A 15,514-nucleotide genomic window follows, 5' to 3' on the forward strand; every position below is an offset into this window, starting at 1 on the left:
GTACAGTATAATATCATAGAGCTGTACAGTATAATATCATAGAGCTGTACAGTATAATATCATAGAGCTGTACAGTATAATATCATAGAGCTGTACAGTATAATATCATAGAGCTGTACAGTATAATATCATAGAGCTGTACAGTATAATATCATAGAGCGGTACAGTATAATATCATAGAGCGGTACAGTATAATATCATAGAGCTGTACAGTATAATATCATAGAGCTGTACAGTATAATATCATAGAGCTGTACAGTCTAATATCATAGAGCTGTACAGTCTAATATCATAGAGCTGTATAGTACAGTATAATATCATAGAGCTGTACAGTATAATATCATAGAGCTGTACAGTATAATATCATAGAGCTGTACAGTATAATATCATAGAGCTGTACAGTATAATATCATAGAGCTGTACAGTATAATATCATAGAGCTGTACAGTATAATATCATAGAGCTGTATAGTACAGTATAATATCATAGAGCTGTACAGTATAATATCATAGAGCTGTATAGTATAATATCATAGAGCTGTACAGTATAATATCATAGAGCTGTACAGTATAATATCATAGAGCTGTACAGTATAATATCATAGAGCCGTACAGTATAATATCATAGAGCTGTATAGTACAGTATAATATCATAGAGCTGTATAGTATAATATCATAGAGCTGTACAGTATAATATCATAGAGCTGTATAGTATAATATCATAGAGCTGTATAGTACAGTATAATATCATAGAGCTGTACAGTATAATATCATAGAGCCGTACAGTATAATATCATAGAGCTGTACAGTATAATATCATAGAGCTGTACAGTATAATATCATAGAGCTGTACAGTATAATATCATAGAGCTGTACAGTATAATATCATAGAGCTGTACAGTATAATATCATAGAGCTGTACAGTATAATATCATAGAGCTGTATAGTACAGTATAATATCATAGAGCTGTACAGTATAATATCATAGAGCTGTACAGTATAATATCATAGAGCTGTATAGTACAGTATAATATCATAGAGCTGTACAGTATAATATCATAGAGCTGTACAGTATAATATCATAGAGCTGTATAGTACAGTATAATATCATAGAGCTGTATAGTACAGTATAATATCATAGAGCTGTATAGTATAATATCATAGAGCCGTATAGTATAATATCATAGAGCCGTATAGTACAGTATAATATCATAGAGCTGTACAGTATAGTATATCATAGAGCTGTACAGTATAATATCATAGAGCTGTACAGTATAATATCATAGAGCTGTACAGTATAATATCATAGAGCTGTACAGTATAATATCATAGAGCCGTACAGTATAATATCATAGAGCTGTACAGTATAATATCATAGAGCTGTACAGTATAATATCATAGAGCTGTACAGTATAATATCATAGAGCTGTACAGTATAATATCATAGAGCCGTACAGTATAATATCATAGAGCTGTACAGTATAATATCATAGAGCTGTACAGTATAATATCATAGAGCTGTACAGTATAATATCATAGAGCTGTATAGTACAGTATAATATCATAGAGCTGTACAGTATAATATCATAGAGCTGTACAGTATAATATCATAGAGCTGTACAGTACAGTATAATATCATAGAGCTGTATAGTATAATATCATAGAGCTGTATAGTATAATATCATAGAGCTGTATAGTATAATATCATAGAGCTGTATAGTATAATATCATAGAGCTGTACAGTATAATATCATAGAGCTGTATAGTACAGTATAATATCATAGAGCTGTATAGTATAATATCATAGAGCTGTATAGTACAGTATAATATCATAGAGCTGTACAGTATAATATCATAGAGCTGTACAGTATAATATCATAGAGCTGTACAGTATAATATCATAGAGCTGTACAGTATAATATCATAGAGCTGTACAGTATAATATCATAGAGCTGTACAGTAATAATATCATAGAGCTGTACAGTATAATATCATAGAGCCGTACAGTATAATATCATAGAGCTGTACAGTATAATATCATAGAGCCGTATAGTACAGTATAATATCATAGAGCTGTACAGTATAATATCATAGAGCTGTATAGTACAGTATAATATCATAGAGCTGTACAGTATAATATCATAGAGCTGTACAGTATAATATCATAGAGCTGTACAGTATAATATCATAGAGCTGTACAGTATAATATCATAGAGCCGTATAGTACAGTATACATAAAGTATCGTACAGCTTGCTCGGTCCTCCGTTGTTCCTGAAGTCGTCCTCCTCAAACTTCTCTGTGATACCCGTCCTCTGCCACATCTTCCGGATCTCCGACATGCAGAGTTTAGGGTTGGATCGGAAGAACAGTTTCCCGGCCCGGATGGTCAGGTTTGTGCTGGGTCCAATCCCACAAGAACTGGAGGTGCTGATTGTCTACTGCATGGAAAGCATACATGCTGAGGGGATTGGGGGGGGGGGGAACAGAGGAGAGAGGGGGGAGGGAGAGAGGAGTAAGGTGGGGAGGGAGAGAGAGGAGATAGGTGGGGAGGTAGAGAGAGAGAGATGAGGGAGTCACCAACAGTAAACAGAAATATCCTCTCAGTCTGATGGTCCCCACCACACTAACCCTGCAGTCTGATGGTCCCCACCACACTAACCTGCAGTCTGATGGTCCCCACCACACTAACCCTGCAGTCTGATGGTCCCCACCACACTAACCCTGCAGTCTGATGGTCCCCACCACACTAACCCTGCAGTCTGATGGTCTCCGCCACACTAACCCTGCAGTCTGATGGTCTCCGCCACACTAACCCTGCAGTCTGTTGTAACATTCAGATGGTCCCCGCCACACTAACCCTGCAGTCTGATGGTCCCCACCACACTAACCTTGCAGTCTGATGTCCCCACCACACTAACCTTGCAGTCTGATGGTCCCCACCACACTAACCCTGCAGTCTGATGGTCCCCACCACACTAACCCTGCAGTCTGATGGTCCCCACCACACTAACCCTGCAGTCTGATGGTCCCCACCACACTAACCCTGCAGTCTGATGGTCCCCGCCACACTAACCCTGCAGTCTGATTGTCTCCGCCACACTAGCCCTGCAGTCTGATGGTCCCCACCACACTAACCTTGCAGTCTGATGGTCTCCACCACACTAGCCCTGCATTCTGATGGTCTCCGCCACACTAACCCTGCAGTCTGTTGTAACATTCAGATGGTCCCCACCACATAACCTGCAGTCTGATGGTCCCCACCACACTAACCCTGCAGTCTGATGGTCCCCACCACACTAACCCTGCAGTCTGATGGTCCCCACCACACTAACCTGCAGTCTGATGGTCCCCACCACACTAACCCTGCAGTCTGATGGTCCCCACCACACTAACCCTGTAGTCTGATGGTCCCCACACACTAGCCCTGCAGTCTGATGGTCCCCACCACACTAACCTTGCAGTCTGATGGTCCCCACCACACTAACCCTGCAGTCTGATGGTCCCGCCACACTAACCCTGCAGTCTGTTGTAACTTCAGATGGTCCCCACCACACTAACCCTGCAGTCTGATGGTCCCCACCACACTAACCCTGCAGTCTGATTGGTCCCCACCACACTAACCCTGCAGTCTGATGGTCCCCACCACACTAACCCTGTAGTCTGATGGTCCCCACCACACTAACCCTGCAGTCTGATGGTCTCCGCCACACTAACTTGTAGTCTGATGGTCCCCACCACACTAACCCTGCAGTCTGATGGTCCCCACCACACTAACCCTGCAGTCTGATGGTCCCCACCACACTAACCCTGTAGTCTGATGGTCCCCACCACACTAACCCTGCAGTCTGATGGTCTTCCGCCACACTAACCTTGTAGTCTGATGGTCTCCACCACACTAGCCCTGCAGTCTGATGGTCCCCACCACACTAACCTTGCAGTCTGATGGTCCCCACCACACTAACCCTGCAGTCTGTGGTAATATTCAGATGGTCCCCACCACACTAACCCTGCAGTCTGATGGTCCCCACCACACTAACCCTGCAGTCTGATGGTCCCACCACACTAACCCTGCAGTCTGATGGTCTCCGCCACACTAACCCTGCAGTCTGATGGTCCCCACCACACTAACCCTGCAGTCTGATGGTCTCCGCCACACTAGCCCTGCAGTCTGATGGTCCCCACCACACTAGCCCTGCAGTCTGATGGTCCCCACCACACTAACCCTGCAGTCTGATGGTCCCACCACACTAACCCTGCAGTCTGATGGTCCCCACCACACTAACCCTGCAGTCTGATGGTCCCCACCACACTAACCCTGCAGTCTGATGGTCACCACCACACTAACCCTGCAGTCTGATGGTCACCACCACACTAACCCTCAGTCTGATGGTCCCCACCACACTAACCCTCAGTCTGATGGTCCCCACCACACTAACCCTGCAGTCTGATGGTCCCCACCACCTAGCCCTGCAGTCTGATGGTCCCCACCACACTAACCCTGCAGTCTGATGGTCCCCACCACACTAACCCTGCAGTCTGTGGTAATATTCAGATGGTCCCCACCACACTAACCCTGCAGTCTGATGGTCCCCACCACACTAACCCTGCAGTTTGATGGTCCCCACCACACTAACCCTGCAGTTTGATGGTCCCCACCACACTAACCCTGCAGTCTGATGGTCCCCACCACACTAACCCTGCAGTCTGATGGTCCCCACCACACTAACCCTGCAGTCTGATGGTCTCCGCCACACTAGCCCTGCAGTCTGATGGTCCCCACCACACTAGCCCTGCAGTCTGATGGTCCCCACCACACTAACCCTGCAGTCTGATGGTCCCCACCACACTAACCCTGCAGTCTGATGGTCCCCACCACACTAACCTTGCAGTCTGATGGTCCCCACCACACTAACCCTCAGTCTGATGGTCCCCACCACACTAACCCTCAGTCTGATGGTCCCACCACACTAACCTGCAGTCTGATGGTCCCCCACCACACTAGCCCTGCAGTCTGATGGTCCCCACCCACACTAACCCTGCAGTCTGATGGTCCCCACCACACTAACCCTGCAGTCTGATGGTCCCCACCACACTAACCCTGCAGTCTGATGGTCCCACCACACTAACCTTGCAGTCTGATGGTCCCCCACCACACTAACCCTGCAGTCTGCTTTCACCCTTTGTGATTAGATGATTATTATAATATTACTGCATCCTGCCTGTCCAGACCAGTACCAGAGGAGATGTACAGATTTTAACAGGGCCAAATGGAGAGAAGACAGAGAAATGAGAGAGGAGAGGGGCAGATTTTAACAGGGCCAAATGGAGAGAAGACAGAGAAATGAGAGAGGAGAGGGGCAGATTTTAACAGGGCCAAACAGAGAGAAGACAGAGAAAATGAGAGAGGAGAGGGGCAGTAAAACAACACAACTTTAACCACTTTAGTTCCGTGAGGACTCAGGAATGCAGTGAGCCTTGAAGCAGATAACTTTCTAAACAGACAGAGACAAGGCCGAGGGGAAGTGGAGAGGGGGAGGACGGGTGAGGAGAGGTAGGGGTTTAGGCCAAGGCCCTCTCGTGACCTCGGATGCCGATCGCTCCGTGAGGTTGAGGTGGCCCATTAGCGAGAGCAACGAAGGAGCAGACAAAGCAAGGTCATACTATCTAGGCTGCCCTGGCAGATCCATCTCATCCAAACCACCACAACAACATGTTGCTGCTGTGGTTTACAGTTGAATCAGAGGCAATATTACGACAGCAACAACTTATTTATTTAACCTTTATTTACAAGTTGAGAACACATTCTACCTGGGGAGAGGAGGGGGATGAATTGACCAATTGGAAGCTGGGGATGATTAGGTCACTTATAGTTTGAGAGCCAGATTGAGAATTTAGCCAGGATACCGGGGTTAACACCCCTACTATTACAATAAGTGCCATGGGATCTTTAGTCAAGACACCCGTTCTAACATCCCATCCGAAAGATAGCAACCCTACACAGGGCAATGTCCCCAATCACTGCCCTGGGGCAGTGGGAAAGAGTGCATCCTACTGGCCCTCCAACACCACTTCCAGCAGCATCTGGTCTCTCATCCAGGGACTGACCAGGACCAACCCTGGTTAGCTTCAGAAGCAAGCAGTGGTATGCAGGGTGGTATGCTGCTGCCTAACAGTGGGATGCAGGGTGGTATGCTGCTGCCTAACACAGTGGGATGCAGGGTGGTATGCTGCTGCCTAACATAGTGGGATTGCAGGGTGGTATGCTGCTGCCTAACATAGTGGGATGCAGGGTGGTATGCTGCTGCCTAACACAGTGGGATGCAGGGTGGTATGCTGCTGCCTAACATAGTGGGATGCAGGGTGGTATGCTGCTGCCTAACATAGTGGGATGCAGGGTGGTATGCTGCTGCCTAACATAGTGGGATGCAGGGTGGTATGCTGCTGCCTAACATAGTGGATGCAGGGTGGTATGCTGCTGCCTAACATAGTGGGATGCAGGGTGGTATGCTGCTGCCTAACAGTGGGATGCAGGGTGGTATGCTGCTGCCTAACATAGTGGGATGCAGGGTGGTATGCTGCTGCCTAACATAGTGGGATGCAGGGTGGTATGCTGCTGCCTAACAGTGGGATGCAGGGTGGTATGCTGCTGCCTAACAGTGGGATGCAGGGTGGTATGCTGCTGCCTAACAGTGGGATGCAGGGTGGTATGCTGCTGCCTAACAGTGGGATGCAGGGTGGTATGCTGCTGCCTAACAGTGGGATGCAGGGTGGTATGCTGCTGCCTAACATAGTGGGATGCAGGGTGGTATGCTGCTGCCTAACATAGTGGGATGCAGGGTGGTATGCTGCTGCCTAACAGTGGGATGCAGGGTGGTATGCCTGCTGCCTAACATAGTGGGATGCAGGGTGGTATGCTGCTGCCTAACATAGTGGGATGCAGGGTGGTATGCTGCTGCCTAACAGTGGGATGCAGGTTGGTATGCTGCTGCCTAACATAGTGGGATGCAGGGTGGTATGCTGCTGCCTAACATAGTGGGATGCAGGGTGGTATGCTGCTGCCTAACATAGTGGGATGCAGGGTGGTATGCTGCTGCCTAACCAGTGGGATGCAGGGTGGTATGCTGCTGCCTAACATAGTGGGATGCAGGTGGTATGCTGCTGCCTAACATAGTGGGATGCAGGGTGGTATGCTGCTGCCTAACATAGTGGGATGCAGGGTGGTATGCTGCTGCCTAAACATAGTGGGATGCAGGGTGGTATGCTGCTGCCTAACATAGTGGGATGCAGGGTGGTATGCTGCTGCCTAACATAGTGGGATGCAGGGTGGTATGCTGCTGCCTAACATAGTGGGATGCAGGGTGTATGCTGCTGCCTAACAGTGGGATGCAGGGTGGTATGCTGCTGCCTAACATAGTGGGATGCAGGGTGGTATGCTGCTGCCTAACAGTGGGATGCAGGGTGGTATGCTGCTGCCTAACATAGTGGGATGCAGGGTGGGTATGCTGCTGCCTAACATAGTGGGATGGCAGGGTGGTATGCTGCTGCCTAACATAGTGGGATGCAGGGTGGTATGCTGCTGCCTAACATAGTGGGATGCAGGGTGGTATGCTGCTGCCTAACATAGTGGGATGCAGGGTGGTATGCTGCTGCCTAACATAGTGGGATGCAGGGTGGTATGCTGCTGCCTAACATAGTGGGATGCAGGGTGGTATGCTGCTGCCTAACATAGTGGGATGCAGGGTGGTATGCTGCTGCCTAACATAGTGGGATGCAGGGTGGTATGCTGCTGCCTAACATAGTGGGATGCAGGGTGGTATGCTGCTGCCTAACAGTGGGATGCAGGGTGGTATGCTGCTGCCTAACAGTGGGATGCAGGGTGGTATGCTGCTGCCTAACATAGTGGGATGCAGGGTGGTATGCTGCTCCTAACATAGTGGGATGCAGGGTGGTATGCTGCTGCCTAACAGTGGGATGCAGGGTGGTATGCTGCTGCCTAAACAGTGGGATGCAGGGTGGTATGCTGCTGCCTAACAGTGGGATGCAGGGTGGTATGCTGCTGCCTAACATAGTGGGATGCAGGGTGGTATGCTGCTGCCTAACATAGTGGATGCAGGGTGGTATGCTGCTGCCTAACATAGTGGGATGCAGGGTGGTATGCTGCTGCCTAACATAGTGGGATGCAGGGTGGTATGCTGCTGCCTAACATAGTGGGATGCAGGGTGGTATGCTGCTGCCTAACATAGTGGGATGCAGGGTGGTATGCTGCTGCCTACATAGTGGGATGCAGGGTGGTATGCTGCTGCCTAACATAGTGGGATGCAGGGTGGTATGCTGCTGCCTAACATAGTGGGATGCAGGGTGGTATGCTGCTTGCCTAACATAGTGGGATGCAGGGTGGTATGCTGCTGCCTAACAGTGGGATGCAGGGTGGTATGCTGCTGCCTAACATAGTGGGATGCAGGGTGGTATGCTGCTGCCTAACATAGTGGGATGCAGGGTGGTATGCTGCTGCCTAACATAGTGGGATGCAGGGTGGTATGCTGCTGCCTAACATAGTGGGATGCAGGGTGGTATGCTGCTGCCTAACATAGTGGGATGCAGGGTGGTATGCTGCTGCCTAACAGTGGGATGCAGGGTGGTATGCTGCTGCCTAACATAGTGGGATGCAGGGTGGTATGCTGCTGCCTAACATAGTGGATGCAGGGTGGTATGCTGCTGCCTAACATAGTGGGATGCAGGGGTGGTATGCTGCTGCCTAACATAGTGGGATGCAGGGTGGTATGCTGCTGCCTAAATGTAAAATGCAGATGTATTAAACGCCTGACAGGATCTTTTAATGTGCATGATTGAGACATTGTTAATGAAACTCTCAGACAACAGCAGAGGACAGTGTTTTCTATGTAGGTGAACCCTATACCAACCCTATAGCTCCATATTGTGATAGAATAGCCATGCAGAGACAGTTGTAATACAGACTGAAAGGCAGAGTTCTCCAACGTTATCCATTTACAATTAGAGAGTTGAGCAAGGGTTCAGGGCTCGTTGTCAAGGACAACCTACGCAGAGGAACCTCTCCTAGCATTCCCCTACACACACCACTCAATACGCTACCTGATTACCATGGCAACGCTCAACGCCACATCGACAGAGAGAGAGTGAAAGAGGAAATTCCTCAAAACAAACCATTAAAAGATGAAAAGGCAAAAGAACCAAGCAGATTAGCTGACAGAATGTAGAGGGGTGGGGAGCTGGTCCTGGTCCTCCTTTACAAAGCTGACAGAATGTAGAGGGGTGGGGAGCTGGTCCTCCTTTACAAAGCTGACAGAATGTAGAGGGGTGGGGAGCTGGTCCTCCTTTACAAAGCTGACAGAATGTAGAGCGGTGGGGATCTGGTCCTCCTTTACAAAGCTGACAGAATGTAGAGGGGTGGGGATCTGGTCCTCCTTTACAAAGCTGACAGAATGTAGAGGGGTGGGGAGCTGGTCCTGATCCTCCTTTACAAAGCTGACAGATTGTAGAGGGGTGGGGAGCTTGTCCTCCTTTACAAAGCTGACAGAATGTAGAGGGGTGGGGAGCTGGTCCTCCTTTACAAAGCTGACAGAATGTAGAGGGGTGGGAGAGCTGGTCCTGGTCCTCCTTTACAAAGCTGACAGAATGTAGAGGGGTGGGGAGCTGGTACTCCTTTACAAAGCTGACAGAATGTAGAGGGGTGGGGAGCTGGTCCTCCTTTACAAAGCTGACAGAATGTAGAGGGGTGGGGATCTGGTCCTCCTTTACAAAGCTGACAGAATGTAGAGGGGTGGGGAGCTGGTCCTGATCCTCCTTTAGGGGTGGGGACAGGAACTAATGGGGCAACAGGAACTAATGGGGATCCATAATAAACCCCAGGAAGAGTAGCTGCTGCCTTGCAGGAACTAATGGGGATCCATAATAAACCCCAGGAAGAGTAGCTGCTGCCTTGACAACAGGAACTAATGGGGATCCATAATAAAACCCAGGAAGAGTAGCTGCTGCCTTGGACAACAGGAACTAATGGGGATCCATAATAAACCCCAGGAAGAGGAGGAAGAGGAGGAGGAGGGTGGGTCAAGGTGGTGGTGTTAGTAGTAGCGGTATTAGTTGTAGTAGTAGTAGTAGTAGTAGTAGTAGTAGTAGTAGTAGTGGTAGCTGGGGGAACGAGGATGAGGATGAATGAGGATGAGGATGAATGAGGATCCATAATAATGTGGTAACATACTCGTCCATCAGATCCTCTCCATTGATGTAGCGGAGGCTCTTGAGGAAGGACAGGGAGCCCAGCGTCTGAGAGTGTCTGATTCTCACGTAGCCAGTCACTGTCTGGATCAATCCCATGAAACTCTCCAGCTCAGACACTATGTTCTCTAGAGGAGGGGAAGAGACAGGAGTTAGGTTAGGATCGTTGCCTCTCACTGTTCCCTACTATAAGGTAGTGATATATAACTGTACAATACTATAACAGGTAGTGATAATATAACTGTACTATAACAGGTAGTGATATATAAACCGTACTATAACAGGTAGTGATATATAATATACCCTACTATAACAGGTAGTGATATAAACTGTACTATAACAGGTAGTGATATATAACTGTACTATAACAGGTAGTGATATATATAACTGTACTATAACAGGTAGTGATATATATAACTGTACTATAACAGGTAGTGATATATAACTGTACTATAACAGGTAGTGATATATAACTGTACTATAACAGGTAGTGATATATATAACGTACTATAACAGGGTAGTGATATATATAACTGTACTATAACAGGTAGTGATATATATAACTATACTATAACAGGTAGTGATATATATAACCTGTACTATAACAGGTAGTGATATATAACTGTACTATAACAGGTAGTGATATATATAACTGTACTGATAACAGGTAGTGATATATAACTGTACTATAACAGGTACTTACGTCCTCTACGGATGTTGATTTGTAGGTTGCCCTTGACGACGGTACATCCCTTCAGAGACTGGGCCGCGTCACGGAGTCAATGACCTTCTCATCACAGATCTTATCACATAGCCCGTCACACGCACTGCAGAACATACTGGAGATGGGGGAGAGTGGGACAGAGACAGTCAGACAGACATAAAACATACCAAGGTATACTCAACTACTGAGTTACAGTTCATAAGGAAATCAGTGTAATAAATTCATTAGGTCCTAATCTATGGATTTCACAGGACTGGGAATACAGATATGCATCTGTTGGTCAAAGAGAACAGTTTAAAACAGATAGGGGTGTGGATCAGAAAACCAGTCAGTATCTGGTGTGACCACCGCTTGCCTCGTGCAGCGCGACACATCTCCTTCACATAGAATTGATCAGGCTTTTTTTTTTAATTATTTCACCTTTATTTAACCAGGTAAGCTGGTTGAGAACACCTTTATTTAACCAGGTAAGCTGGTTGAGAACACCTTTATTTAACCAGGTAGGCTAGTTGAGAACACCTTTATTTAACCAGGTAAGCTAGTTGAGAACACCTTTATTTAACCAGGTAGGCTGGTTGAGAACACCTTTATTTAACCAGGTAAGCTAGTTGAGAACAAGTTCTCATTTACAACTGCGACCTGGTCAAGATAAAGCAAAGCAGTCCGATACAAACAACAACACAGAGTTACACATGGAATAAACAAAACATACAGTCAATAATACAGTCGAACAAAAGAAAACAAAAGTCTATATACAGTGACTACAAATGAGGTAAGTTAAGGAAATAAATAGGCCATGGTGGCGAAGTAATTACAATATAGCAATTAAACACTGGAATGGTAGATCGGCAGAAGATGAATGTGCAGGTAGAGATACTGGAGTGCAAAGGAGCAAAATAAATAAATAGATAAATACCAGTATGGGGATGAGGTAGGTAGACAGATGGGCTGTTTACAGATGGGCTATGAACAGGTGCATTGATCTGTAAGCTGCTCTGACAGCTGGTGCTTAAAGCTAGTGAGGGAGATGTGAGTCTCCAGCTTCAGAGATTTTTGCAATTCGTTCCAGTCATTGGCAGCAGAGAACTGGAAGGAAAGACGACCAAAGGAGGAATTGGCTTTGGGGGTGACCAGTGAGATATACCTGCTGGAGCGCGTGCTACAAGTGGAGGGTGACCAGTGAGCTGAGATAAGGCGGGGCTTTACCTAGCAGAGACTTATAGATGACCTGTAGCCAGTGAGTTTGGCGACGAGTATGAAGCGAAGGCCAACCAACGAGAGCGTACAGGTCGCAGTGGTGGGTAGTGTATGGGGCTTTGGTGACAAAACGGATGGCACTGTGATAGACTGCATCCAGTTTATTGAGTAGAGTGTTGGAGGCTATTTTATAGATGACATCACCGAAGTCGAGGATCGGTAGCATGGTCAGTTTCACGAGGGTATGTTTGGCAGCATGAGTTGATCAGGATCTCGTCATGGTATCTCTGCGCATTCAATTTACCCATACCATAACCCCACCGCCACTATGGGGCACTATACTCCGACGAATACTCCGTCCGCTGTGCCTTCAACCGGCCTCCGTCTGAGCAGACCCCCCCTACCACCCCCGGGCTACTAACTTTAAACGCTGTGTCGCCCACGTGCTAGCGTAGTGGCGGCTTCCCTGTTCCATCTACTGCTGCCCCCTGGACACTATGATCACTTGGCTACATAGCTGATGCCTGCTGGATTGTCCATTAATCACGGTACTCCATTCTGTTTATTTATGTTTTGTCTGTCGGTCCCAGGCGCGAACTCAGGCTCTGTGTGTAGTTAATCCGACCCTCTCTGCCTAGTCGTCGCCATTTTACCTGCTGTTGTTGTGCTAGCTGATTAGCTGTTGTTGTCTCACCTGTTGTTTTAGCTAGCTCTCCCAATCAACACCTGCGATTACTGTATGCCTCGCTGTATGTCTCTCTCAAATGTCAACATGCCTTGTATACTGTTGTTCAGGTTAGTTATCATTGTTTTAGTTTACAATGGAGCCCCTAGTTCCACTCTTCATACCTCTGATACCTCCTTTGTCCCACCTCCCACACATGCGGTGACCTCACCCATTACAACCAGCATGTCCAGAGATACAACCTCTCTCATCATCACCCAGTGCCTGGGCTTACCTCCGCACCCCACCATACCCCTGTCTGCACATTAAGCCCTGAATATATTCTACCACGCCCAGAATCTGCTCCTTCAATTCTTTGTCCCTAACGCTCTAGGCGACCAGTTTTGATAGCCTTTAGCCGCACCCTCATACTACTCCTCCTCTGTTCCGCGGGTGATGTGGAGGTAAACCCAGGCCCTGCATGTCCCCAGGCACCCTCATTTGTTGACTTCTGTGATCGAAAAAGCCTTGGTTTCATGCATGTCAATATCAGAAGCCTCCTCCCTAAGTTTGTTTTACTCACTGCTTTAGCACACTCTGCTAACCCTGATGTGCTTGCTGTGTCTGAATCCTGGCTCGGGAAGGCCACCAAAATTTGAGATTTCCATACCCAACTATAACACTTTCCGTCAAGATAGAACTGCCAAAGGGGGAGGAGTTGCAGTCTACTGCAGAGATTGACATTACTTTGCAGGCTTACTTTCCAGGTCTATACCCAAACAGATCGAACTTCGAATTAAAAAAATTAATCTCTCCAGAAATACGTCTCTCACTGTTGCCGCCTGCTCCAGAACCCCCTCAGCTCCCAGCTGTGCCCTGGACACCATTTGTGAATTGATCGCCCCCCATCTAGCTTCAGAGTTTGTTCTGTTAGGTGACCTAAACTGGGATATGCTTAACACCCCGGCAGTCCTACAATCTAAGCTAGATGCCCTCAATCTCACACAAATCATCAAGGAACCCACCAGGTACAACCCTAAATCTGTAAACATGGGTACCCTCATAGACATTATCCTGACCAACTTGCCCTCCAAATACACCTCCGCTGTCTACAATCAGGATCTCAACGATCACTGCCTCATTGCCTGTATCCGCTACGGGTCCGCGGTCAAACAACCACCCCTCATCACTGTCAAACGCTCCCTAAAACACTTCTGCGAGCAGCCTTTAATCGACCTGGCCCGGGTATCCTGGAAGGATATTGACCTCATCCCGTCAGATGAGGATACCTGGTCATTCTTTAAAAGTAACTTCCTCACCATCTTAGATAAGCATGCTCGTTCAAAAATGCAGAACTAAGAACAGATACAGCCTTGGTTCACTCCAGACCTGACTGCCCTCACCCAGCACAAAACATCCTGTGGCGGACTGCAATAGCATCGAATAGGCCCGCAATATGCAACTGTTCAGGGAAGTCAGGAACCAATAGACGCAGTCAGTCAGGAAAGCAAAGGCCAGCTTTTTCAGCAGAAATTTGCATCCTGTAGCTCCAACTCCAAAAAGTTCTGGGACACTGTATAGTCCATGGAGAACAAGTGCACCTCCTTCCAGCTGCCCACTGCAGGTAACACGGTCACCACCGATAAATCCATGATAATCGAAAACTTCAACAAGCATTTCTCAACGGCTGGCCATGCCTTCTTCCTGGCTACTCCAACCTCGGCAACAGCTTCCGACCCATACAAATCAGCTGGGCTTGACAATCTGGACCCTCTATTTCTGAAACTATCCGCTGCCATTGTCGCAACCCCTATTACCAGCCTATTCAACTTCTCTTTCGTATCGTCTGAGATCCCCAAGGATTGGAAAGCTGCCGCGGTCATCCCCCTCTTCAAAGGGGGAGACACCCTGGACCCAAACGTTACAGACCTATATCCATCCTGCCCTGCCTATCTAAGGTCTTCGAAAGCCAGATCAACAAACAGATCACGGACCATCTCGAATCCCAACATTCACAAGGCCGCAGGGCCAGACAGATTACCAGGACGTGTACTCCGAGCATGCGTTGACCAACTGGCAAGTGTCTTCACGGACATTTTCAACCTCTCCCTGTCGGAGTCTGCAATACCAACATGTTTCAAGCAGACTACCATAGTCCCTGTGCCCAAGAACACCAAGGTAACCTGCATCAATGACTACCAACCCTTAGCACTCATGTCTGTAGCCATAAAGAGCTTTCAAAGGCTGGTCATGGCTCACATCAACACAATTGTCCCAGAAACCCTAGACACACACCAATTTGCATACCACCCCAACAGATCCACAGATGATGCAATCTCGATTGCACTCCACACTGCCTTTCCCACCTGGGCAAAAGGAACACCTACGTGAGAATGATATTCATTGACCACAGCTCAGCGTTCAACACCATAGTGCCCTCAAAGCACATCACTAAGCTAAGGACCCTGCGACTAAACACCCTCCCTCTGCAACTGGATCTAAAAAAAAATGGAGGTGGTGAGGGTCGCACCCAGGTGGTAAGGTAGGTAACAACACATCCGCCATGCTGATCCTCAACACTGGGGCCCTTCAGGGGTGCGTGCTCAGCCCCTCCTGTACTCCCTGTTCACCCATGATTGAGTGGCCAGGCACGACTCCAACAGCATCATTAAGTT

General features: G+C 47.6%; 1 protein-coding gene across 1 annotated transcript in view; it reads right to left on the reverse strand.

The window, feature by feature from the left end:
• Positions 1 to 15,514, reverse strand: part of LOC109886841 (insulin-like growth factor 1 receptor) — a 113,960-nt gene that overhangs the window by 56,827 nt on the left and 41,619 nt on the right. Inside the window, 6 exon segments of the mRNA XM_031812567.1 lie at positions 2,248 to 2,260; positions 2,262 to 2,393; positions 2,395 to 2,458; positions 10,238 to 10,382; positions 10,958 to 11,023; positions 11,026 to 11,093. Coding sequence (XP_031668427.1) covers positions 2,248 to 2,260; positions 2,262 to 2,393; positions 2,395 to 2,458; positions 10,238 to 10,382; positions 10,958 to 11,023; positions 11,026 to 11,093 — 488 coding nt within the window.

This window comes from Oncorhynchus kisutch, unplaced genomic scaffold, assembly GCF_002021735.2.
Source record: "Oncorhynchus kisutch isolate 150728-3 unplaced genomic scaffold, Okis_V2 Okis03b-Okis08b_hom, whole genome shotgun sequence".
Lineage (NCBI taxonomy): Eukaryota > Metazoa > Chordata > Actinopteri > Salmoniformes > Salmonidae > Oncorhynchus > Oncorhynchus kisutch.